This window comes from Lytechinus variegatus, chromosome 4 (assembly GCF_018143015.1).
Source record: "Lytechinus variegatus isolate NC3 chromosome 4, Lvar_3.0, whole genome shotgun sequence".
NCBI classification, from domain to species: domain Eukaryota; kingdom Metazoa; phylum Echinodermata; class Echinoidea; order Temnopleuroida; family Toxopneustidae; genus Lytechinus; species Lytechinus variegatus.
Genome location: NC_054743.1, coordinates 14,303,509 through 14,331,416, shown reverse-complemented (window position 1 = coordinate 14,331,416; position 27,908 = coordinate 14,303,509). Strand labels below are relative to the sequence as shown.

General features: G+C 35.7%; 1 protein-coding gene across 1 annotated transcript in view; it reads left to right on the top strand.

The window, feature by feature from the left end:
* The window catches only part of LOC121413457 (glutamyl-tRNA(Gln) amidotransferase subunit A, mitochondrial-like), a 49,659-nt gene that overhangs the window by 7,397 nt on the left and 14,354 nt on the right, over positions 1-27,908 (top strand). The window contains exons 2-8 of the mRNA XM_041606276.1: positions 2,002-2,161; positions 4,544-4,642; positions 5,321-5,417; positions 7,661-7,858; positions 8,473-8,648; positions 10,045-10,157; positions 16,419-16,611. Of these exons, the coding sequence (XP_041462210.1) occupies positions 2,002-2,161; positions 4,544-4,642; positions 5,321-5,417; positions 7,661-7,858; positions 8,473-8,648; positions 10,045-10,157; positions 16,419-16,611 (1,036 nt within the window). The remainder of the gene's footprint in view (positions 1-2,001; positions 2,162-4,543; positions 4,643-5,320; positions 5,418-7,660; positions 7,859-8,472; positions 8,649-10,044; positions 10,158-16,418; positions 16,612-27,908) is intronic.

Below are 27,908 nucleotides of genomic sequence, written 5' to 3'. Positions count from 1 at the left end.
CCTTCCAGTCGTGCATTTTTCGTGCAGCACTGTGCATTTTTTGTGCAACACTGTGCAATTTTTGTGCAGCATTAGTTCCAATAGCACGTAAAAACTGATACGCGTTCAGTAAAAGAGGCTGGCTAGGATTTTGATGCGCTTACTTAGGCGCGCATAGTAGATACGCCTGTGATGTCATAATTGACAGTCTTGTGATCTCTTCGTCTGTGCGATCGTACACAAGTTTGAGGGATTTGAACAAGATTTCCATGAAAAAATCATTTTACCGACTCGTTTTATAAAACAATTAATGTACATTTTAAGATTCGTGATGTTAGTGACGATGCGAGCAACTCTCGGGCATTCACAATATTATGCAAAAGCACTCGGCGCAAGCGCCTCTTGCTTTCACATAATTGTAAATACCCTCGAGTGTGCTGCATCGTCATAACACACTCATAAATGTACATTAATTGTATATTAATAAGAGAGTGGGGATCTTTGTTACTTTTTGACTCTTTAAGAAATGATTTGTAAAACTGGGTCTGGAAAAAACAGACTTTGAACCTATATTATAAGTTTTGAAACAAAAGGGTCTGGAAAAAAGACTTTGAACTTATATAATTATTTAAACAACCGGGTCTGGAAAAAAAGACTTCGAACTTATATAATTATTTAAACAACCGGGTCTGGGAAAAAAAAGACTGAACTTATATAATTTTTGAAACAACCGGGTCTGGAAAAAAAGACTTTGGGCTTACATTATATAATTTCTTAATCGACAGGGTCTGGAAAAAAAGACTTTGAACCTATATTATAAGTGTTGAAACAACGGGTCTGGAAAAAAAGACTTTGGACTTACATTATAACTTTTAATTAACTGGGTCTGGAAAAAAGACTGCACTTTTGTGCTATATGAAGGCATTTCTGTAGGATTTTAGTTTAGAAGGATTCGCTAAAAATCCCTTCAAATTTATTGCATTTGTGGGTAAATAGTCATTATTACATTTGTGGGCGATCATTACATTCGTGGGTAAAGTGCATTACATTTGTGGGTGCAAAAGGGGGAAGCTGCACATAAAATCACAATCCTATGGTCATATTTTCACGTTTATGTTTGGAAAAAGGTAGGGGCTGAAGTCCCCCCCCCCCAACTTCCGCAGCCATACCCTAGCTAAAATGTTTTATACTTGTCACATTGCATCGGGAAACTGTCCCCATCCCATTGTTGAACGAGCACAATTTTATGTTGTGAGGGGACGGTATCACGAGTATGATATACTGTTGGAGCTATCCCCACTGCGTGCCAAACGAACTGTGTATCCCATAGCGTGGGGATTGTATCACGAGTATACTATACTGTTGAAACTGTCCCCACTGCGTACAAAGTGAACTGTGTATCCCATAGCGTGGGGACTGCATCACGAGTATACTATACTGTTGAAACTGTCCCCACCGCCGTGAAAATCAAACTTGATTTCCCATTGAGTGGGGACTGTATCACGAGTATATAATAGGGAGAGAACCCTATACAGTGTGTTTCATTTGTGTGTGTTGTTATCATTTTGCTATATACAGAGCTGTGCGAGAGTTGGGGACTGTGTTCTGGAGAAAGGAAGTGATTTTCATGCGTTCTGGTAGGTGTGATTCTAATAATCCCCACTTTTGGATTTTGGGGACTATATCATGATTATGCCAAAATTAGAATAGGAAAGATCTACACTACATGTACATGCCAAATAATTTGGGATGTAAAAATTATTCCCTTACCATATATTACAAAAACTGTTTTCTGGGTATAAGTTAGTTGAGCTTAAGGGGCTAATATCGCACAACGGGAGATCACTTGATTTATTAAATCATTTTGTTCTTGACATAATTCACTCAAAGTTGCTGAACACATAGCCTTTTAAGACTTTATTTTTTCCAGATGTAAAATACATGTAACTAACGTTAGATTGAAGCATGAAAAGTTTATCTTTCAAATCAAAGTTTCATTTTTTTAAATTTTCATCATTGCAGATTGCTCTTCGCTTACGTGATGGTCGCCTTTCGGTCACTGAGCTCTGTTCGAGATGTGTAGAGAGGGCAAGGCGCTGTAAAGAGCTGAATGCTATCGTTACAGAGTGCTTTGATCAAGGACTGGAAGATGCAAAGAAAGTCCAAGACAAAATAAATAAAGGTAGTTTCACTTGTACTGTTACAGTGTTGGTGTTAAAGGGGAATGAAACCTTTGGAACAAATAGGCTTGTGTAGAAACAGAAAAATCAAAGAATAAGAATAAAGAAAGTTTGAGAAAAATCAGACAAATAATGAGAAAGTTATGAGCATTTAAATATTGCAATCACTAATGCTATGGAGATCCTCCCATTGGCAATGCGACAAGGATGTGTGATGTCACTGATGAACAACTTTCCCTTTGGTGGACTATAAAATACCCTCAAAATGTCTTTTTGCTTTTTCTTATGATGATACAAACTCTCTATCCATGATGTATTCTTAAAAAATATGTATTACATGCCCTCATGTAGAAAGAACACATGATCTATGGATAGATGTGATAAAAGAGGCAATTCAAGTGAAATATATACTAAAGTAATGGGGAGAGTTGTTCACAAGTGACATCACACGTCTTTGTCGCATTGCCAATTTGCTATCTCCATAGCATTAGTGATCGCAATATTCAAATGCTCATAACTTTCTCATTATTTGTCCGATTTTTCTCAAACTTTTGTTGATCTGTTTCTTTGATTTTTCTGTTCTCACACAAGCTATCTTGTTCCAATGGTTTCATTCTCCTTTAAATACTAAAATTTTCGAATGGATAAGATTTAAATGTTTTTATATGAATCTAGTTTAACTGTGTTATTCATTTAAACTATCATAATCTCTATCTTTCTCAGATTTGACTACGTTTACATCTTCAGAAGATGAAAAAAAATGGTGGAAAAATTAACTTTACAATCAAGGTAGATTTTGTCAATCTTTTTTTTTTCATTTTCTTTCGCACAAGTTTTAATTCATAAGAGACTGCTAATTATGTGAAGTTTTTTTTTTAATTCCAAATACAAATTTCAATTATGAAAAACAGATTTCTCATTTTCTTAATGGTCAATAAATTGTTCATTCTTCCATTCAGCATTATTTTTAGTTTGTTTTTATAAAGTCCAAATTCATGGTAAATTATAGTAAATATTCCAATCTCGCTTAGAGCGCTATGCACAATGTGATTCATAAACCAAGCAAAGATTCCATCGTTGTTCTTGTCAGTGTTTTCAACATTTTTTGATAAGCATCTGTGTCTCATTTTTCATTTTGGTTTATACAAATTTGAGTCAATCTGAATTGGCCAGACATTCTGTGTAGTAAATTTTTCAATTTTTCATTTTTTTTCATCTTCATGAGATATCAATTTGGTCAAATCAGAAAATAAAGAGATAATAATAGATACACGAATAACACAGAATCAGATGATAGATAAAGATCAATAAATAAATCATAACATGTGGAAAATAGTAATTTTCAAAGCATGATGTATTACCTCTCCTGAAGTCCTTGGATGATTCTGAGTCATGCAAGATTAAAATATTTACATTTTTTGTGTGTATTAGTGTTACTCAGTTTTAAACTATCATAATCTCTTGGTTCAGATTTAACTTTGTTTACATCTTCTGGAGATGTGAAATTGGGGAATGAGAAAAATTAAATATAACGTACTGAGCTGGATTTTTTCAAAACTTTTAAACATGTAATTGACTAAACAGGAGTGTACTTGAAAGGGGGTTTTATTCCAATTACAAATTGCTAACATAGAAAGCAAATTGCCCAATTTTTTAAAGAAGATACAGTATTGTAATTTTTCACTCTTTTATTCACAATTTCATTATGCATATTGCTTAAAATTTAGTTTACATTTTGTTTCCTGAAGGAAATATTATATTGTGCATTTTCAATAAAATACCATGTTTTGAAAATTCATATTTTGAATGTCACATATATTGAAACAAATTTCTATTAATTGAATATGTTCATCCAAATTGTAGTAGTAAAGTATTATAAACTCTATTTTTTTAGATTCACTTATTTTACATCTGATGAAGATGGGGAAAATGGTGTAGGTGTAGAATTGTGCAAGCTTTTATTTTTCTTTTACCAAACTTATTATCATAAAGTAATTATAGGTTATTTAAACTCTTATCCAGAATGTTTTTAATGTTACAGCTTTTTGTATTTTTGCCCTAATTTTTTACTAGATTTCAGCTGTAATCCACTATTATTTGAATCCACACTATTATCCATTTTCCAAATCCCTTCACCCTCCATATATATCTTTTTTTCTTAATTTACCCTCAAACTAAAAGGCTTAAATTTCATTTAATGCATTATTCTTACATAGATTTTCAGGGTAACAAGTTTTTGCCTGGTTATCAGATTTGAGAAGTAAAAATTGTTATATGATTTCTTCTTGGTTTTAATAAGTATGTTGATACCCCTATTCTAGTATTTCAGTATGTTTCAAAGAGTGACACTCAATGAATCAATGAACTAATTTCTCATTTATCAGGTGCATCTGTAGGTTGTTTAGGTGGGATACCTATAACTATCAAGGACAACTACAGCACAGCAGGGCTCAGAACAACCTGTGGCTCAAAAATGTTAGAGAGTAAGTAAACTTTGTGTAGTTGTGTCTTCTGGTGGTATGGTTTGCATTACTTTTAGCACTTTTTAGATGTACAATCAGTTTTCATAGGAAGAGGATTACCAGTATTCATTTTCTTACCCTTGATTATCTGTGAAAAGCGTGTAACAAGAGTTTCTTCTTGGATGTACAGCTAAGAAGCTTTTACACCATGGAAATTCTTGGAATTCAGCTTTTGGCATTGCTGGCCAGGTTAACTGCTAGTATAGAGCCAATAGAGGACAATGATTTAGATCATACAAAATAAATGATAATATGATGCATTTATATAATGCTTAATACAAATGTTTCTAAGTGCTCCATACTATCACTCAGGCCTTCAAGGAATTCCTTCCTACTGAGTTTCAATTTACTACACCTGGATGGAGAGTGGCAAATGTAGATAAAAGCGTTGACAAAGGCTGCGAGTGCTTTGTTGGAATTGAACACTGGACCTTGTGGTTGAAAATCCAGAGATTTATCCACTGAGCTATACAAATACTTCTACATTTTATTTTATTCTCATTCCACTCTGGATGATGGACCTCACATGTCAACAACCAAATGGTGTCAAATACCTATCAGAGCCGAGTACAATTTTCAATGATTCATTGATTCTTTATTTTTCTTTATGATTCATTGATTCTTTATTTTTCTTTATAGATTATAAGCCACCATACACAGCTACAGTGGTAGAAAGACTTCAGGATCATGGTGCTATCCTTCTGGGAAAAACTAACCTTGATGAGTTTGCCATGGGGTAAGCTGTTTTATGACATATAACGATAATAGAGTCATTACTGTCCTCCTAAATTAATGCAATGGAGCACAGTATCGTTATTCCAGCAGACAAGACTATACAATTAAAATAAATTGATGAATTGGATTCTAGGGCTACTTTTTATTACTCAACAGCCATTTTTTTTTTACATTATTTCATAATGTACATAGGACCCTATGGGGGTGTTAGGGGCTCTCTTAAGATTTTCAGGTAATTAGGATATATTTCAGGGGTGAATTGGCCCCAAGCCCCCATTTTATTTATTACTGATTAGTTGGCATGAGCATACAATCTGGTTACAAAGTACTTACACAGCACTCCTGATTGGTTCCTGCATTTGGAACAAGTCAGTCAGCTTCCCATCTGCTTTCGCTGTTGATTCATTGACACCATGCTATGTTTAACAGGTGACTCCTGATCCAATTCATTTTTATAGGATTTGTTAAGGACTTCAATAATTTACAAGTTAATACTAAATAGGTTCATTATTGCGGATTGAAATAATCGCTAGAGGGTATTCATTTGTCTCGCAATCTACTATGGTCAACAAGGAAATTTGTGATCACTCTCGCAAAAAGTGTTCACTGGCTTTCTAGGAAATTCGTGATCACTCTCGCAAAAAGTGTTCACTAGCTTACAAGTTCACGAGCTTTCGAGTGCCGCTGCAACTCTTTATCAAGTGACACGGATTGTCCGATATCGTACTGTATTTATACTAACCTCCAAGACCGTACGCACAAACGCGAGAACAATAGGTGGGCACTGATCCGTTGTGTGATTGGTCAGGAGTTATGCAAATAAGCCGGGGGTATATGCAAATACGCCGTGGGTCGGCAATATGCAAATGAGACCAAAATTGGCGGGCTCGCTAGTTTCCCGTGGGCGGGGGTTGACTGGCTGAGCGGTCCCTCGATCGGGGCCGGGAACGATCGGGTCGGCGTGCACTGCCAGGTAAGGGGGTATTGTGCTGTCGGATGGTTCGCATCCAGAAATCGGGGATGTCGATCCCGCTGTCTCTGTTGAAATTGTTAGGACAAAGACGTATACTAATAGCCTCCTTAATCCTGCGTGTATACCAATGTCTTTCTTTGGCAATGCAATGTACACCCTCCCAATCTGGGTGGTGTTGCTTCTCCCAAGCATGTTCTGCCACCGCGGATGTGTCGGTTCGCTGTAACCGAACATCGCACTTGTGTTCAGAAATGCGTTCAACTATCGGTCGGGCTGTCTCTCCGATGTAAGACCCGTCACATCCCTGGCAAGGAATGTTGTATACTACGCTATCACGTCTGTGATCAGGGATAGGGTCTTTGGGGCGTACAAGCTGTTTGCGTAAGGTGGTGTCCGAGCGGAAAACCGTTCGGATACCGTGACCTTCTAATCGGCGTTTAAGTTGTTGTGAAAGGCCATCTATGTATGGCAAGACTGTACAAGTCTTGAAAACCTTCTGATCCCTTGGTGGTTTTTTCTTGAAAGTATTCTTGATAAAACGGCGTGGGTAGCCGTTACTGTACAAGGCGCCACGTATGTGTGCTCTTTCTTTCGGGAGTTCAGGCGGGTGAGTTATAATACGCGCTGCTCTGTCGAACAGACATTTAACAAGACCCTTCTTGACCGATTTGTCGTGATGAGAATCATATGGTATGTATGAGTGGGCTTGCGGTAGACAGAGGTGGAAAGTTTCCCGCCCTCGTGTCTTTGGACTAGCGTGTCAAGGAATGCTAATTTCCCTCCTTGTTCAGTCTCCAGAGTGAACTGGATGGACGGTTGCTGGCTGTTCATGTATGCGAGTAGGCTGTCTGCTTCAGAATTATTTACAATTATGAAAGTGTCATCGACGTATCTCTTCCATACCCGCGGGCGGCATGTGGAAGGACACTTGGGCAAAGCGTTCTGTTCAAATTTACAAGTTGATTTGATATATATATAAATGTGTGTAATTTACTTTAAATTACTCTATTCCTGGTAGAGCTAATGATATAAGAATGTAAGAATATTCCCATTGTACTTTGTTACGAAGCCTTTCACAAATTAAGCATGTAATTGCTTTTAAAGCACCTCATTGATGTCAAAGGTGATAATGGTGAGCTAGATGTTTCAAAGTCCTCCAGCTTGAAATATCTAAACATTTTAGAATGGAAATTTTATATGACACATTCTGAAATTCTATTGAAAATACCTAAAGTCCTTTCATCGTTTCATCTTGTGATATTTGTCTGAAGGAGTGGCACAACAGAGAGTTTGTTTGGTCCTACACGTAATGTATGGAGGTATCCCTTTCATCGGGTCAAGAAACGTCAAGCCCAGAATGCTGGAGGGAGGTATAGTTCTGAAGATGATATCGTTGATTCTGATTGGTTCGTTAGTGGAGGCAGCTCAGGAGGAAGTGGTGTTGCAGTAGCAAGTGGGTCGTGCCTGGCGTAAGTCACTTCTTTCTTCTTTCTTAATTTTTAGCTCTTTTTTCCAAGAAGATTTATCTGTTTTTGTAATACGTTCATGGTTATCTTGTTTACAGTATTTTGTCAGGTTCAACCGTTTTACACAATTCAATATTTACAAATGTCTTTTCTATCAGAATTATTTTGTTTAGCACTATGATAATGATTTCAACACCATAAAATTATGTATTGTCAAATCAGTATGAGTTATTTAAGATTATGTGTGCATTCCCTACTGACTGCACTCTTGTTCTTGAATTTTTTTTTTATTAATGTTTTTTATAACTCTCACTTAGTTACTGCCCATTTTACCTCCTGTCATGTAGAGCAGCAGCAAATTTATATCTCCATTCCTGGCAGTTCTCGACCTTCTGGACACTCCTTCAGGTCATGTTCATTGACTTCATCTCCTCCTAAACGTAATTAATTTTTTAAACCAATATTCTATTTTCTTCCCCCTTCGAGCTATGGATTGAGATACAGAAGGATTTATTCATCTTCAGGCATTGTTCTGGTTTGAAGCTGGTCCTTGATAATACATTGATTGATCATTTCTCCATTTTGTGATAGTATTTTTATTTGTGTTCCCCCCACAGAGCTCTGGGTTCAGATACAGGAGGCTCAGTCCGTCATCCAGCATCATTTTGTGGTGTCGTCGGTTTGAAACCTTCTTATGGTCTTTGTTCAAGGCATGGCCTGATATCTCTAGTCAACTCTTCAGATGTTCCTGGTATCTTCACCAAGACCGTAGATGATACAGCAACTGTATTAGGTATTATGAGATCAGTCGCCTTAAAGATTTATGATAATTGTGGTACCAGGTCTCAGCAGTCAATCACAATTAAGGCTTCTTTAGTAGTACCCTTAATGACAAATTTTTAATAATCATAATGTGACCAGCCACTACAAAACCAACAATAAGTTGCTGGGAAGAAATAGCCAGAATTGGTATTTGGTCTTAAAAAAGCAAAAATTTCATTATTAGCTATGCTTAAAGAATAATTTCTCTTCTTCATTCTGTCAAGATCTGAAGTTGTAAAGTTGAACAGAACATATGATTTCTAGAGTTTCTTTGATATCATTTTTTGCAGACTGATTAGTGGTTTCACCAAGATTGTACAGTGAGCACATCTCATACTTGACGAAACCACTTCAAACCTTGTTCTCTCGTTATGTATTGAACCTGTTGTTTAAAGAGAAATTCCAGTAGTTGCAGGAAACACTGATTTCATGAGAAAGTCTGTAAAACCAGGCTTAATTGTCAGTATATCATCGAGGATCTAGATCTGGTACAGTTACATAAACTGAACTTTGTGAAATATTGAAATCTACGCTGAAAAACGTTCACACTGAAGATCCCCAACACAGATAGGCACACTTGGGACAGTGTATTATTATTGCTGGAATAAAGACCCGACGGAAGTGACCGAATCCGCGCTTATTTTGCTTATTTCTCAGCAATTACACAATTTCTCGCAGAATCCTTTGGCACATATTTTTTATTCATACAAACACTTGGGTGGTCATTATATTAGATTCTGTAAAAAGTCATTTTGAGATCGTTACCAAAACTGGAATTTATCCTTAATTTCTTCTATATTCATTCAAGTGCTTATGAGGGTTATTGATGATCAATTTCGACAGGTTATATATCATTTTAAATCTTAGGATGTGCTTTTTCAAACTCAATAAAAATCTCAAAATCCATTTTGCGTGATTTATCGTTGGTTTCTGGGTGGCCGGTCAAATGTATATGAAACTGGCCCATGCCCTGTAATTTAAAGATCTATGCAATCAATAACACTATTTGTTGTAACTGTAAGTCTATTGCTGACCACATACCATGCCCTCAATCTGATCAAGTTTATTATTCATCTAAAGGGGCAATGGGCTTTATAGGGAGAATGATAATGGAGTGATATGAAAAAGCATCGACAGAGAAATTTTGTGATATTAATTTACCCTAGGCTAAATTTTTAGCAATGCATGTATACTATATTTCCTGAACTTTAGCCTTGGGTAATATAAATCTAAGGAATACAATATATTTCTTAGACCCTATGAGTAAGTATGATTATCATTATCATTAAAGCATTTAAAACTAGATTTTACTTCTTAATTATATGAGATTGAATAATATTTCTGTGTTCTTTGTTATTCTATAACAGGTGCTATGGCAGGTCATGACCCGATGGACTCTACAACCGTAACGGATCCATTCACACCGTTTACCTTGCCAGATGAGATCGATGTGAAAGGGCTTCATATAGGTATTCCTAAAGTAAGTATTCCAGGATTAAGAATTAACTATGTCAGCAAATATTGAGGAAGGAAAAACTTTAGAAGAGCAGAGTAATTTGCAGGTCTTAAATTTATACATTGTTAGGGCAAGACTATTTGTCTATAGGTCACATTTATATATTACAGCAGAAACAGGAAAAGAAACAAAGGGCACAAGTAATCTGAGCATTAAAGGGGTATTCCAGGCTGAAAATAATAAGATTTTAACAGATTAAGAAAGATCAGACAAACAAAACACTGAAAATTTGAACAAAATCAGACAAGGAATAACAAAGTTAGATATGTATTATTCCGGTGAAACAGTTCTTGGCATGTCTTCATGAATATTTAATGAGCAAACTGATGATGTCATATCTCCACTTGTTCTTTTGTATTTCATTATATGAAATTAGGTTTATTCAGTTGTTTTTTTGTTCAATAACCAAAAATATTGAAATAACAGCTGATTAAATGCATTAGATAGTCATTGCTGCAACTTATTTTATTACAAGGGAGAGATATCATTCACTTATGAATGGAAAAATAAAACAATTATGATTTTATGTAAAAACAGGAAAAGGAAAGTGGGAATGTGACATCATCAGCCCATCTAATGAATATTCATGATGACCTGCATAACTGTTTTCACAATATATTGCTAAAGTTTAAAACTCAATAAGTATAACTTTGCTATTTGTTATCAGATTTTGATGAAATTTTCAGCATTTTGCACTGTGAATTTTCCTCTTTTTTATTTAGATATAAATATTTTCAGCCCGGAGTATCACTTTAAAGCAAGTCAATAGGGCATCCACAGCACTGACCTAACGGTAACCAGAAAACACAATCATGTTTATCTCAAAATGTGAACCTATTAAATCTCCCTCAAATATTAATGTACTTCCCCCCCCCCCTCTTTTTTCCCTTGCTGCAGTAGTGTATTCTTTATAGATATGTTTGTGTTGTTGATAATTGTGTATTTTGTTATTTGGTGCCCCTTTTTATAAGCTTTTTTTTCTTTGAGGTCACCTTAACATCATTGTATTTTGTATGAAATTTTGTTTATTTTTTAGTATTGTTTTTGTCTCACCTGCGTAGCAGAGCGAGACTATAGGCGCTTCTTTTCTGATGGCGGTGCAGCGACATGGTCAATATTGAAATCTTAACCAGATTATCTTTTCGATAATATCATAACTTAAAAAAGGATATATATGAACATCCTGCCTGAGTTTTAGGTCACATGACCAAGATCAAAGGTTATTTAGGGTCAATGAACTTAGGCCATGTTGGTTGTTGTGGAATTGTCATCATAAGTTTAAAAGTTTACGGATCTAGTTCATGAAACTTGGACATAAGAGCAACCATGTATCCCTCAATATCTTGTGTGTGTTTCAGGTCACATGACCAAGATCAAAGGTCATTTAAGGGCAATTAACTTTGGCTGTGTTGAGGGTATTTGTGGAATTGGAATCATAACTTACAAAGTTTATGGATCTAATTCATGAAGTTTGGACATAAACATATTATATGTCTTGGGGAATTTTCTGAGACCCCTTTCTCATTTACTTTCTTGAACTGGTTTCCCTTTAATAAATCAGTTAAGAAAACCAGTTTAGTAGATCATTTTGCTTGTGTCCTCATCACAATCCCCTGGGGCCCGTTTCATAAAGGACTTGCAACTGTTGTAACTTTGTCATTATGGCAAGTACCATGGTAACAGGGCTCAGCAGCCAATCAGAATCAAGGTTGCCGTGGTAGTTGCCATAATGACAAAGTTACAACAGTTGTAACTCTTTATGAAATGGGCCTCCTGAACGTGGTTTCCAGAACCACTTCACGTAGAGTGGTCTTGTTGCAATGGGAATGCACTCAGTAGGGTCAACAGTATTGCACAAAATTTGAAATTGCAGCGTAGCCATATTCTACACACGGTGTGTACTGAGTAGCCAACCCAACCGGGTGAACATCACTTTATGAAGACCTGTTGTGTCCTCGTCCATGCTTAAACCAGGTTAATGAGGCAAAGCGGTCTTGAAAACTGCATCGCGGGGTGGATTTCCAAACTGGTTTGGGAGTTAAGATTGCTTCCAAGACTGCTTTGTGCGCTCCCATTACACATTAAACTAGTTTCCACTGAAGGACGATTCCATACGTGTCGTTCGAGAAATATCAAACAACAATTTTCAGTCTCTTAGCAGAATGCTTGAGCAATAAAATTTTCTTCTTTTTTTCAGTTATGAAGTTATGATGGGTAGTCATGTGAAAAACCGATAACCAACCAAAAATGTTTGAGTATGTGTGAATTGAAGGTGAAAATGTTGTGTGTCCTATGGGATTCAAAAATGTCACATACAACACACAACATTTTCACGTGTAATTCATCTATGGACGACATAATTTTGTTGGTAGTCATTGTTTTTCATGTCTACCCAGTAGTACTCTATTATTACCACAAAACAAATTGAAGTTCCTTGTTTCTTTGGACAGTAGGTCGAAAAGTTTTGTGAAAATGGCTGATTTTTCTAGCATGGAAGCACCCTAAACTGGATTCCACTATTGGTGTAAGAAAAAAATCCATATTTTATTGTTCGAAATAGACACCGGAAATGAAATACTCTGAAAATTTGTTTTGCCCAAATGATCGTGGGCCCGGCAGCCGCTGTGCAGTGCCAGATCGACGAGGCTATATCCCTTTAATTGTTGAACGCCAAACAGAGTAGCAGCAACTCCCATCTTTTAACGTCTTTTGGTCTGACGTGGCTGGGGTTTGAACCCGTGACCTCCCGGTTGTGAGACAAACGCTCTACCAACTGAGCCAACACACATGTTGTAATGTGAGAGTAGATGAGAATGGTTTCTATTTCATAATTTCCTCAATCAGAAAGAATAACATAGCTTATGATGGGATAAAAATTGGAATTATTCATTTTTAAGTACTTCGGGAGATTTCCAAACTTGTTTCTTTCAAACAAGGATATACTTGTCTTTATATCTTTAGTATGATAATAATCTTTATCCTTGTTGTGTATTAAGTGATACCACCTTTCATATTCTTACATTCGCAGACCTGCAAAAAACACTTCAAATGTTACTGCAGTTTTTTTTTCTTTTAGTAATATGATATATTCCTCCGTGTTATGAAAGTGGATTTGATTAGTTTATCTTGCACGTGTGCCAAGACAAACAAGTGTGGTGCAAGCACGCCATGGGGACATTCCACAAAACACTTAAAACTTAACCTCTCCTGTTTTGAAAGCAGCAAGATACAAACTAGTTCCTTGCAGAAGTAAATTGATGCTGTGGTTGTGATTTGAACCCATGGCTCTATATTTTAAAGGCAGTAAAACAGAATCACTAGACCCAGAGTGAGACACTTCTGCTTAATCATAACACAGCATAGAAATCAATTAAACAGATTCATATTGATAATACATTGATAATGATACTCATGAATTTATATTTCAAGACTTGTAGTAGTGAATTAGATGTCCCTTGTATTTAAAAATAATGTTTCAGAAATGTAAAATAATAGATTACAGGCAACATCTCTAGTTTTCTTTACAAAGACTAAGTTGAAAAGTTACTCAAATTAATGATTCTTCAGAAAAGCTGAAGAGGAGGAGGAAACTAAAGTGTTTTCAGTTTTAGAAAAACATGTATCAAAACAAAATACACTGTATAACGAAGAATGAGGAATAAAATTTAAATAGAATACTTTGAAGGAAGAATAACATGAGAAAAAAACATTTCTCATATTCATATTCTTGAATATATGCCCAGGGGGGTGTTTCACAAAGATTTAAGCATGACTTAAGTCGCACTTAAATGCCGACGCATACATGATATGCAACGCGCGATCTTATTAATAGATACGCATTAGTGCGCGTCCTCATGACACGATCGGACCAATGTGGTCAAGCCTTTCATACCGTATGCAAGTCGGTATTTAAGTGCAACTCTAAGTCATACTTAAATCTTTGTGAAACACCCCCTGGGCATATATTCAAGAATATGAATATGAGAAATGTTTTTTTCTCATGTTATTCTTCCTTCAAAGTATTCTATTCAAATTTTATTCCTCATTCTTCGTTATACAGTGTATTTTGTTTTGATACATGTTTTTCTAAAACTGAAAACACTTTAGTTTCCTCTTCCTCTTCAGCTTTTCTGAAGAATCATTAATTTGAGTAACTTTTCAACTTAGTCTTTGTAAAGAAAACTAGACATGTTGCCTGTAATCTATTATTTTACAATTCTGAAACATTATTTTTTAAATACCCCCCTGATCTCTCCCTCACTCCCCCTCCCTCTCCATATCTCTCTCCATCTCTCCCCCCCCCCCTCTCTTATTCCTTAATTTGCTGAAAGCCTTTATAGACTCTGATTTTGTCTAATGTCGCCCTCTCTCTCACTCTTCTTTGTGAAAACATATTGCAACAGACTATTTGATTGATGCACACCATAAAAAGTGACAAAAATGTATACTCCCTAATTACTTTAAATCTCCAATTGCAAATCTGCTTTCAGTTCTTTCTCTTAATGACAGCCACTTTTCATCACACCCTATCAACCATTGTCTACTCCATGGTATTCAGTTTTAATTGCAATACTGAAACAAGATATGCCTGGGATTTATAAGTATGTTAGATAAAAAGCAAAACTCGGCAACATGATACCTGCAACCATTGAATTTTGCCTTTTTATGGAAACGATATGAACACATTGCTTCTGAGTATGTTAAAGCAAGGAGTTTTAAGAGATGGAGAACCATCCAACACATTCCCTTTAAAGCCACTTTGATGCCGCAAAGATAAAATATGTCAGACATGTTCTTTATTGGATCTGTCTTGCAGATTGTAGACAAACGGTTCCCACCCAACATCAAATGTACTGGCCAGATGAAATAGGAAATATGCTTTTGTAATGATCATTACTTTTTGCTGCCTCTAGTTTGGGTTTTAATGAGCAGATTCATTGCTAACTTTTACTGGGGAAAGCAAAAATGAATGTTCAAATGTTTTTGAAATATGATTTAAAATTACTTGACTGGCCGCATGTGGCTGCAACTATGACACATAACATAAAAAATACCGTAGATATATTCACTGAAACTAATCTGAATTTTTTGCAAGGTAGCAGTGTGTGGAAAATTGTCAATTTCTAAGGGTTTTTCAAATTATGAAACTTGTTATACAATATTTCACCCAATTTTATGACATCAGGCTTTGAGATATATTTCATCATGTGTGTAATTTCCACATTTTGTGATCAACTAAAATTGGAAATATTTGCAATTATCTACTTTTAACACAAATCACTTTTCATTTTTTAAATGAAACTATATAATGGCATCACAGGTCACCACCAAAGGCTCCAATTCACCTGTGTATTCTTTTGTATTTCTTTAGAAATCAGAAGCTACTTGAATTAATTTGCATTTCATTGTCACTCCATCTCTTTGAATTCTTGGTTTTAAGTAACACCTTTAAACAAAAGCAGTTACCTGACTTTGAGAACAAATAGGTCTATATTTTTTTTTCATAGAGATATCTGTGAAATATCAAATGCTTATTCTCTGAAGCTATGAAAAATGGAGTCCCCGTATGTTAGATTCAGACTCTTCAAATATTTTTACCGGTTGCCTTCTAGAAGTAAAATTTTTTGTACAAAGCTTAAGAGAATTTACATGGTTCTGTCCAAAGTTTGGGTAAAGATCTTATATTTTGAATTACTTTGGACTAAAGTTCTAACATCGCAACCTTTAAAATGTGTATTGACTGTTCATTTCATGTTTTGGTTCTGTATGAAAATTTGATTTGACCAATTTCATCTGACATTGACAACCACTTTGAACCGTTAAAGTTGAAGAATATTTAGACTCACAAAAAGTAAAGAAAAATGTCAGTTGTGGTAACGTTCTCAAAATGAGTTTGAACAGAATCCGATAAAATTACCACCAAAGTGTTTGTAATGCATGTATAAATGAAAAATATGTGCGAAATGACTCTGGTCGAAAATGTGTAATTTTCGAGAAATTAACAAAATAAGCACGGAATTCCATCAAATGTTGGGTATTTTTCCAAGCAATATCAATAGGCTCTCCCACATAGGCTTTATTTGTGTTAGTGATCATCAGAATTATCATTTTCAGCAATTATTGATGTACCAGATTGTTTGTTGCAATCACTTTCTTTTACTTTTAATACAGATATTAAAAACATTGTCTCATATCTGTCTGCTTGTCTTTGATATTTAATTACAGGAATACCATGCCCCTGGATTGAGTGAAGACGTCTTGATGGCTTGGTCCAAAGCTGCTGATCTCTTTGAAAATGCCGGTGCCAAAGTGAGCCCAATATCCCTCCCCCACACCCAGTATTCCATAGCTGTTTACTCCGTCCTCAACACCGTAGAAGTTGCATCCAATATGGCCAGATATGATGGAATAGAGTATGGTATGTATTCTTTGTTTTTGAAATATGAAATGTAAAGAATGACTTTAAAGGAGAATGAAACATTGGAACAAGATAGCTTGTGTGAAAACAAAAATCAAAGAAACAGATCAAGGAAAGCTTTAGGAAAATCTGACAAATAATGAGAAAGTTATGAGCATTTGAATATTGCGATCACAAATGCTATGGAAATCTTCATATTGGCAATGCGACAAATATGTGTGGTGTCACTTGTGAAGAACTGTCCCCATTTCTTAAGTATATATTTCACTTAAACTGCCTCTTTTATCACATCTACATGTATCAGTAGATCGTGCATTTTTTTATAGGAGGGCATGTAATACAGATGTTTAAAGAATACATCATGGATAAAGTGTTTGTATCACCATTAGAAAAAGCAAAAAGAGATATTTTGGCGGTATTTTATAGTCAAAGGGAAAGTTGTTCACATATGACATCACACATCCTTGTCGCATTGCCAATAGCAGGATCTCCATGGCATTAGTGATTGCAATATTCAAATGCTCATAACTTTTTCATTATTTGTCTGATTTTTCTCAAACTTTCTTTGTTCTTATTCTTTTTTCTGTTTCGACAAAGGCCTACGTGTTCCAAGGGTTTCATTTCCCTTTAACAACAGAGATGAGAAGGCCTAGTAGTGACACTTTAAAATTGACAGTTCAGGGAGGCATAATAAGTGCAAATTGTCCACTGCTGTTCAACTAGAATTATAATTTATATGGAGTTATAGGCGAGCGGCGAGAGGCCAAAATTTGGGACTTTAATCCCCCCGACTGGATCAAAGCAAAAACATGCATAATTTTGAAGGAAATTTTCTGAATTTTTCAGAACTGAGAGTTAAAAGTGTCGCAGAGTGTAGCTTCACCATGGAAACCAGCCTTGAATAGGCCACGCCCATTTTTGTGATGAATGCAAAGCAGCAACTTAATATTTAGATCTGTTAATTAATTATACTAATTTATATATAAATATAGAATTTTCAAGGATAAAATCACTACAGATTGAATGATATGATAATGCCTAGCAACCAAATATATATTTCATACATATTTGATTTCAAAATCGTTGCCTAGCAACATTATTTTCCCTAGCAACCATATTCATTTTTCAATATTCTTTAATTTTTTTACCAGATTGATTAATTTTATAATTTTTTAAAGTTTTTAATTTGTAAAAACTAATGGAAAAGGTAAATTTTGATGAAAAAGTGATAAAAGAGGAAGACTAGGATGTATAATGCATATATGATCATGAAAAGTTACCTTATTGCCGTGTTTGATTAACCCCTGCATGTGACGGATTTCACTCAATATACATGTTTGTGTGTATTTACGACTATATGCATCATTTAATGGATATTGTAATAGTGTTATAAATCAAATAGATACCGTACTATGTCATGTTATCTGTTCTAATCTAAATATTTGAGTATTCACAGATTTTTCTGTTACCTATGGAAACCATTTTATGTTGCCTAGCAACAGTATTTTCCCTAGCAACCATCACTTTTTGGCGATATTTCAAGCCTGTAACCTCCCCAAAATTCCTGTTTTTGGTCCTCAAAATGCATCTTATACTATTCTAAGCATTTATTGTGGTGATGACAATTAATTTCAGCCATCTGGCCAGGCAGTCAGCATATTGAGAGAGGGCATGGCTGTATACAGAAAACTTTTCCTTGGGGGTGGCAAGAAAGTCTCCAAGAAACAAAGTGAGGAAGCAAAGCGATTGAGTTTGGCAAGGGATGCTTTTTCATAGTAAATGGAAGGGTATCATGCACACTTTTGGTGAATTTTGTGAAAATTTTCAGTTAGATACCCTGTGTCAAGTTATCTGTTCTAATCTAAATAATTCAGTATTCATAGAATATTCTGTTACCTATGGAAACCATTGTGTTGCCTAGCAACAGCATTTTCCCTAGCAACCATCACTTTTTAGTGATATTTCAAGCCTGGAACCTCCCAAAATTCCCTTTTTTGGTCCTCGTAATGCATCTGATACTATTCTAAGCATTTATTGTGATGATGACATTTAATTTCAGCCATCTGGCCAGGCAGTCGGCATATCGAGAGAGGGCATGGGTGTATACAGCCGACTAAAAGTCTCTAATAAAGCGACCGAGTTTGGCAATGGACGCTTATTCATAGTAAATGGAAGGATATAATGCACACTTTTGGTGAATTTTGTGAAAATTTTCAGTTTAAAAATGTATCTTGTCGCTGCATACGGCCATGGTAGAGGAAATGGGTAATATTAACAATATCATTTAGTTTGTTATTTGGAACATTTTATTATGCATTTTAGGAAAAGTTATATATATCCAAGACCAACCAATAAGTATTAAAGTGTATCCAAGACCAGCCAATAAGTCTTAGAGTGCCTGCCATGGGAAAACCTAATTATTTATCTTATGGAAAATATAATTCCTATACTGTAGTGCTTGTGAACTCTAAAGCTAAGTACTTTATGAGGCTCCTACTAAAATATGTAAATCACAAAGTTTCTTTCTACAATTCTGGCAACTCTGTACATTGTGAACTCAAAAACTAATTACTTTATGAGGTTCCTACTGAAATATGTAAATCACAAAGAACTATCAAAGTTTTTATCTGCAATTCTGGCAATTTCCTGTGTTGTTGGAAGGTTTTTTGTTTCTTTTTTGTTGTTGTTATTATACCAATGGATGGGCAAAACGGCAGTTAACACAGTAGTATACTTGCAGACCTTCAAACAGGATTGCTAGTTTATCTGCACAACTTGATGAAAAAACATTTTCAATGATCAACTGCCATGATTTAAACACAGATCAAGAGACCCTCAGTATGTCGTATATACCAACTAGACAACAAAAATTACTCTAATCTGTGCCTGTTGCTCACTAGAACCGATTAGTCTCTGTACATTAGTGGGCATTACATTACTGATTCCAGCAGTTAATTAGCGGGTCAAATATCTGTTTAAGTAGAATTAATTAAGAGTAGGCCCTGTTATTGTCTCATCAAGATAAATGGCAAAGTCCTAACCATTGAACTTATGAGTATTCCCATTTACGTTCTTTCTATAAACCTCCGAACCAATCTCTCTCCCTTCCTCGAGAAGCCACCTCCGATCGAGAAAATGTAATTATTGGGGATTTCAACAGTCACAGCATTATCTGGGGGTATGGAGAAACCAACGAGATGGAGAACTTGTGGAGAACTGGTCAGATGCAAATCAGATTGCATCACCCAACAAAATGTGACAAGGTTGTGCTTGACCCTCTCCCGCACACTCAATGTCAACCTATTGGGATGAAGGTGAATGAAGCCATCACTCTACGCACAGTTCCCTTTCACAGATGTTTCACCCTGAAGAAAGCAATCTGGGAGCAGTTAGATATGGATACAGTAACTATCCACAGGATCTTCCAGCACTCCCTACTCATTACGACACATTTGGAAAGCTGTTGAAGAAATCCTCACATAAGAATATTCCATGAGGATGCTGTTCAAACTATTCTCCGGGCTTGACGAATGATGCAGCTGCTGTACAGTAAATATTTCAGGAGCTTTGAGAATGACCCCTTTGGTGCCGATACACTTGAATGTGGGGGAAATTGACAACTGCCATTATGGATAATAAAAAAGAAAGTGACAGTGATTTAATAAATCAATGGACATGACTCACAACAGCAGAAAACCCGGGGAAAACGATTCGGATCCTTGAAAAACGATTCAAACTATACCACTAGTGACCACCGACCAACTGGCCCACTATCTTCTTGTGTACAGTCAAGGTAACCCTATTTATTGCCCACGAAGGGCCAACCTCCCTAAATAAAAGTGCAGTGACAGTCTCCCAACTAAGAGTCATTTGAATACACAACACAATTCAGCCTGAACGTCTTGTCTGCTTGTGCTAGGCTATCAAAGGAAATAATTAAGAGCAACAAGGCACCTGGATTAGATGATGTCCTCTGTGAGCAGATCACCCTTCTTGGACCAATGGCTGCTGACATGTTAAACTACTGTTTGCATGAAGAAAAAAAAACAATGGCAAGAGGAAATTTAGGGTAGTTGCCAAAGTCGAGCTAGGCAAAGACCCAATCAGAGTTACAGAAAAATCTCTCTACTCTGTCACACATACAAGCCCTTTGAAAAGCTCCTGCTTAACCGCATTGTTCCCTTTGTGACTGAGTTCTTCATTCCAGTAGGCAAGATTCAGGCCAGGAAAGTCCTTTACTTATCAAGTACTGAATCTGACTCGGTACATCAGATGGTTTGAGGAAGGTCTGAAAACTAACTGCAGCTTATGAAACAGTTAATCATGGGGTAGGCCTACTTACGAGGAAAGTCATTGTGATGACAAAGGAAGTCAAGTTGACAAGGCTAACTTAAAAAATGCTGAAAGCGGTTGTAATTCTCAGTGGTTCCAGCAGCAAATGGTGGAGGCAGAAAAATGGTCTCCCACAAAGAGGTGTCCTTGCCCAACTCCTCTTTAACATCTACACAGACGACCAAGTAATCCGTCTGTCTGCTACCATAAAGAGTAGATGATCTTTACCTATTGTGTGGCACTGTCCCCCAGATATAGGGGTATCAGCACGGGTGGAAAAAAGAGCAAAAAAGATGTCCTTCTTCCACTCTTTAACTATGAACCTGACACAAAGAGACTAGAAGCAAGACAATTTCCTTCACTTGACTGAATCCCTTGATAGCTATGCACACAGTTAAAGGATCGCCCTATATGGGCAAACCACCTCCAGTCTGTGACGCAAAAGCTTTATTTCCATGTGACCTAGCGAATCACGCCCCAGGTTCAAAAGACGATTGGCCATCCTGGCTATGTCTTACATGTAATCACCTATGGTCGGGAATAAAAAGGTGTAATGTCCTTAATATGCAGTTCGGGGCTACAGCAGGGATGCAGACACTATCTACGACTGAGAGGATCAGACAGTGCATCACCTTTTGGTCTGCCCCCACCCCCCTCTTACCAGAGCCGTGCGCTGCCAAAGATCTGGAATCACTCAACCCAAAAGCCATATCTTGCTTGAACCCTCTACTACAAAGGACTTGTGTAGTTACCCGAGAAGATGGGCACAGAGCAAATATTGCCCCTTAAAATCATTCAGTATACTATGACCAAATGGGAGCTTAGGTGTGCAGGAGTTTGTTTCTCCAAAAGGCGGCCTTTTAAGGGGGGTATGTAGATACAAATATAGGCACCGTTTTCAGCAAAATTTTAGCCTCACCATGGACCTAGGTCCATGGCCTAACCGACAACCCCATCAGGAACCAATTAAGTCCCTGTCCCCTCCCCCATCCAACAACCCATGACCAAATAATCATTTTTTCCCCAAATGTCAGATTACCATAAATAGGTGTCTTCTACCAGTCAGATAATTAATGACACACTTCTTCTTAGCTCATTAAAGATGTCATGTCCTGATAATGGTACAAGATCTACATGTAGCTTTCCTGTGAAAAGAATCGAGTGCAGTGGCAAAGGCAGTGGCAGTTCAAAGCTCTGGTAGGAGGGGTATGCCAAAAAAGTGTTGTATCCTATGATCATCCTTACAGTTGCAGGAAGTTTCTTCATTCCTATTGTAGCCCCATAGGCGGTTCAAACAAGATCAGGTAGGCCATTCTTCACTTGGTTAGATTGTGCATCACAGACTGGAGATTGTTAGATCAGTGAGTGACGCTTTTATGCGAGTAGAGTCATTAAGGGATTCTATTGAGCAGAGAAAACTGTGTCCAGATTTGAGTCTCGTTGCAGGGTCATGATTGACGAGTGGAATACTATGTTCTTGATTTTTTTCTTTTATCTGTGCTGATGACTTCTCTTCTGACGTACGATGGGGGCAATAATACATCGTAGGTAAAGATTACTCACTTCTTTTAGTCACAGGCAGTCAGTGATGGCTCTGCAAGCTCCAATCAAGATTTGGGGTCAATATTTAGCACCAAGGGCTGTGTACTCAGCAGTGCAGAAGCATAAAGTCAGAGCTGTGGTACAGAGAGATTTGGCATCTATCATTTCCCCATATGTATCCCTGCTTCTTCAGAATGATATTCCTTTGCTCCAAATTTTGCATTTGATTTGGCAGCATGTTCTTTGTATGAAAAAAGAACGGTCTACAATGACGCCAAGGTAGGTTGGCTTGTTATATACCACCTGACCCTCAGTTTTTGATCTGTTCTTAAGGTGGAATACACTAAGTTTGAGTCTTTCTGGATCGGAACAGAGATGATTTATAGCACAGAAAGGAGTTAAACTTGCCAGATCATCACTGAGTCCGTTTTGGCACACTGAAGAGTGATATTACTTTAGAGATTATTGTTCAATTCAATGTTTTTCTACTCCATTCAAGTAGTGATACAAAATTATGGCTGTAATTTAAATGTTCCAGCCTTATTATTTGAACAAATCATCATTACAAATGCAGATGCATTTGTATTATTAGTACCAGCATGTTCCCTATTACATCAGTTTCAGATATTTTCTCATAAATATTTCTTATACCATGGATGTGTTTGAAGATTTACATTGATCTAAATCTCCATGGAACAAACAGTAGCGTTAGTTTAAGCCCAACAATCATGACAATAGAGGCATGTGTACTTGTTTTCTGAAGCTTTACCCATGTCAAAGTCCTTTACATTATGTATGCATCTTGAGAGGAATCCTTGTCTTTTCTTTCAGACATCTTTTTTTTAACTGAGTATTTAAGGCATCAGTTTTTAACCATCGGAGTCACTATAGCTGTAGCAGAAAATTCAGCAGATGTGTGCAAACCTGATGACATATTACATAATGACACTTATGTATAGAAAACATCTCCCACTTTAGTATGCCTTTCTATCCTTAATGATTTTCTTGTCCTTTTCTTGGCCTGATCAGGAATGATAGCTCAGTCGATAGAGCGGGGGTTTCGGATTCCGGTGACCTGGATTTGATTCCCACTTGGTGCATTAGTGCTCTTTTTTAAGGCGCATCCTCATTATATCCTCATTACCAGGTCTTGGAGAGGACATTGAGCCGTCGGTCCTCTGGTTGTTTGCTTACAAGCATTCATGCTTTCTTAGCAATCGGGTAAAAAGATCCCAAGTTTTCATACTTTCATCCTTCTGATTTCTTGACAGTTATCAGATTGAAAGTGACATAATAAATTCCCTGTGATTAAACTTCTGACACCTATTAATAGTATTAAAGTTTCAACAGAAACTTGTCGAACTCACAGCTTTGGCATCTTTGGGCTACAACCTCAACACAGACACAACCTTGGAAGATGGACATGCATGGGTGATTAGGTATTATTTGACAAGAGAGATCCATTTGTTAACCATTCCATATTCACTCGAAAAAAGTGATCTACATGTAAATATGCAGCCAAAAGCTTTTGCCAATGACCTAATTGAGTACTAGTATAGGAGGTCCCTGAAATTGAAAAAGAATATCTGTACAAGCCTTTGGTCAAGGCCCACTTTATGATCAAAGTTTTAATCAGGGACTGTGCCTAAATAGTAGTGTTGTCCATTTTATCATATCAGCAGCTATTTCCGTTTCAGTTTCAGTTTATGAATCATCCAAACCATATTATTCTACTTTTATCTGCAAAAAACATTTAAATTTCTCTTTAAAGCTGCTCTTTTTTAAATGATAAAGTTTAAATACCATGCTCATGTTTAGAATAGGTAGACAAGCAATATACATACAAGGATAGATGATTTTTTTTTAGAACTAAGAGAAATGAAGCGGTTTCCTTCAATTTATCATTGCCAGTGTGCATGTAGGTATATTATTGTACAAATGGTACTGTACAAACTTAAAAGTGGATTATTTTTCCCCAAATTGGTTAGGGGGGAAACATATCGTTGCTAAGGTAAATAGTGTTGCTAGGAATTGAAATTGTGTCAGTACATAATGGTAAACTCCGGAGTATTGTTTGCCTATCGATAACAAGCTATGATATGTTAATCCTCTCAATATTTTTACTCTAAGGCACAACTTCGTCAACATATTTAGCCGAGATGAAGAGTGGTAACATAACCGTTGCTAGGGAATATTGTTTCTGGGCAACACATTTGACTCCATGGAAGCTATAAAATAGTCAGTTTGTTGAATGATTACTGAAAACGAGTTTGTAGACATCTATAATGATAATTGTGTCAGTATTATTGCTCATAATGGACTATTTTCCACAGATTTGTCCAGGGAAAAGAGTGTTAATATAGTCGTTGCTATGGAAAATAATCGTTGCTAGGCAACAATTGGTATCCATGGATAATGTGAAATTGTCATATTGTTGTTGTTCTATTGAAGACAAGATAATTGATCAGGAATTATTCACTCAATCAACTTTTTCACCACAAAATAGTATAAAGTATGTGACTTGTACGTACATGTATGTGTATCAATGTAGTCAAAATGAACAATAAAATGGCGATTTGTATGATGTGAAGGGGTGTGTCCGGGAGAGCATAGCAAATTAATTTGAGGTTCTCAATAGCTTAAATGGGGGTTTTCAGTTCTTTTTATTATTTTTAAATAATAATTTATATAATTTCATTGGTGTAACTTATTTGGTTTAATTCAACCTAGTTAAAAAGTTAAAAGTTAGGTTAGAAATGGAAAAATAAGTGGTTAACTTAAGGAGGTAAATGGTTGCTAAGGAAAGTTATGTTGCTAGGCAACAATTTCTGAGAAAATGTTCATAAAATTCATGCTAAGTTGTTTTTCAGTAATTCTTCTTACAATATATAGTAGATCTATCCTTTGAAAATAAGAAAAAATATCTGATAATCTAAATTAATAAGTAAAAAATCAATATTCGTGATAAATATTCAATAAGTATCTAAAATGGGCGTGGCTTGTTCAAGGCTGGTTTCCATAGTGATGCTACACATTACAGCATTTTTAATGCCCAATTCCGAAAAATTCAGGAAATTTCCTTTAATTTGATGTATGATCTTGCTTTGATCCAGCCGGGGGGATTAAAGTCAAGAAATAAGGCACTTTTTGGCTTCTGGCCGCTCACCTATTAATAACATACACGGAACATCTCTTATTTTTACACAGTTTTCTTGCAGTTGACAAAATGTGCCATTTCTGACACTCTGAGGGCCAATGGCCATCTGCCCGATGACTTTCTTTGTTCTGCTCTTAACTATGTTACACAATCCTGCACTTTTCCCATTTTACGTATTCATGAGAGTAATTCTTGATTTATTCTTAATGGTACCTAGCTTACATTTTCCCTTGTAAGATAAAATGCATTGTCATTTACTACTCTTCACGAAATATGTATTGTGTTTATGATATTACACTTTTGAATAGATATCGCACTAGTTCCTGTAATTTACAGGTTAAGAGATAGAAACTTTAAACATGAAGGTTTTAAAAGTTGATAGTATTTTTTGACTAATTGGGTTTTGCATGACACTTTCAATCCCCAATAAAGTGGGATTCATGAAATAATAATAATGCAATACAAGAAAGTAGCAAGTGAATGCAGATGAGTGATAAATTTGCTTTTAATTAGAGGTCTTGTGCTCGATTTTTGGACTTGAATGTGATTTCAATGGAACATACATTTCTTGCAAATCTCCTCTAGACAGATTTACTCTTAGAATGTTAGATTGTAATATCAGTGATTATGAAGGGTATATATATATGATATGCATGCTTTATTCATGACATGACTATTTCAAGATTGCATGAGAACAATGAGTGAGTGGTCAATGAGTGGTCATTCCTGGTTATGAGTCAAGGGATGTAAGAATTGAATGTTACACAGGAAATGGTCATCTTTAGTGGTCAGAGTGTCAGACAAGAGGCCCTCGTTACACATAGCTATGCCATATACGTTAGCTTAACTTTTTTAAAGGAAATTTCCTTCAAATATCAAGTTAGTGCATTTTTTTTAATTACTTGAGATTTCACAAAAAAAACGAAATCGAGAATAACATTTTTTTTTTTTGCTTTTAATTTTTTCAAACAGCTGTCCCATATGTCATGTTATAAAATTCTTAAATTCTCATTTTTTAATGATTTTTTATCACTGAAAACACTTCTCTCATAGAAGTGTGTATGAATTGATGTGACTGATGATATATTGAAGGCATTATTTATATCACATGACATATGGGGGAAGTGGCTCGCAAGCAATGTCACAAATTTAAATTATTATGTATGAAATTCCATAACTATTATTATTTAATTATTTATGTTTCTCTCATTTTTCTGTTTCAATAATTAAAAAAAAACTTTTTAGCCCTCCAAAGGCCTTCGATTGAGTCAAATAATTTCAAAATATACACAAGCAAAAGTTATTACACAATCAAACAATGAACTGAAACAATAATAATAATACTTAAAATATTTCTCTTAAGAAAATAAAGAATGAAGAGACATCCATTTAGTATTAGATTTATTAAACAAACCTGATACAGAACTCTCTCATCTTCATAACTTATGTAGAAACAAATGTTGTCTGATTATACATACCAAACAATTCAATGCATCATTTCTTTTTTCATGGAAACCAAACATTATATTTTCCAAACTAAACTTAACATGTACCTGAGGACCTTCATTTATCAAATTTCCTGTTTCCTTCCAAATTTTGTTACTAATTTTACATTCATAAAAAAATTAAATGTTTCCATTTTAAAAAATGTAAATATTTCAATGAAAATGCATTTTTTTTTTCAATAATGCTATGATGGACTCTTCCCTTTAATGTAATTGGTGATGTACATGTACATTTGTCATCCATATACCAGTAGGGGAATTTACTTTCAGTTTCCAACCATACTTTCATGCTCATCGTTATCTTTTCATTCTCATTGATATCTTGTAAAGTGACTTTCACTCTATGTCTTTACTTCTACATGTACTTTTGAAGACATGTTTTTGTTTAAATTTGTTTTCATATGACTAATGCACTAGGAGAGCAAAACAGGGTTGGTGATTTTTTTTTATAAAAAAATTATGAAAAATCTGATTTTTTTTATTAAATTCAGATTTTTTTATTTTAATTTGATTTCTTTATTTTATTTGATTTTTTTTAACAATTTTTTTAAACAAATCACAAACACAAATATATAATCCTGTACACTGCCGTAAACTTTACAATCTTGAATTTCACTACTAAAACCATTCTTAGCTTTTTATTTCATGATTAAATTAAGTAAGAAAAAAACAGAATTCATAGAAAATATTGATGTCATGAAGATGCTGACAATTTCTGCTGTGTCTGGGTCATGTGATGTAGGGAACTCCTACTGACCGGT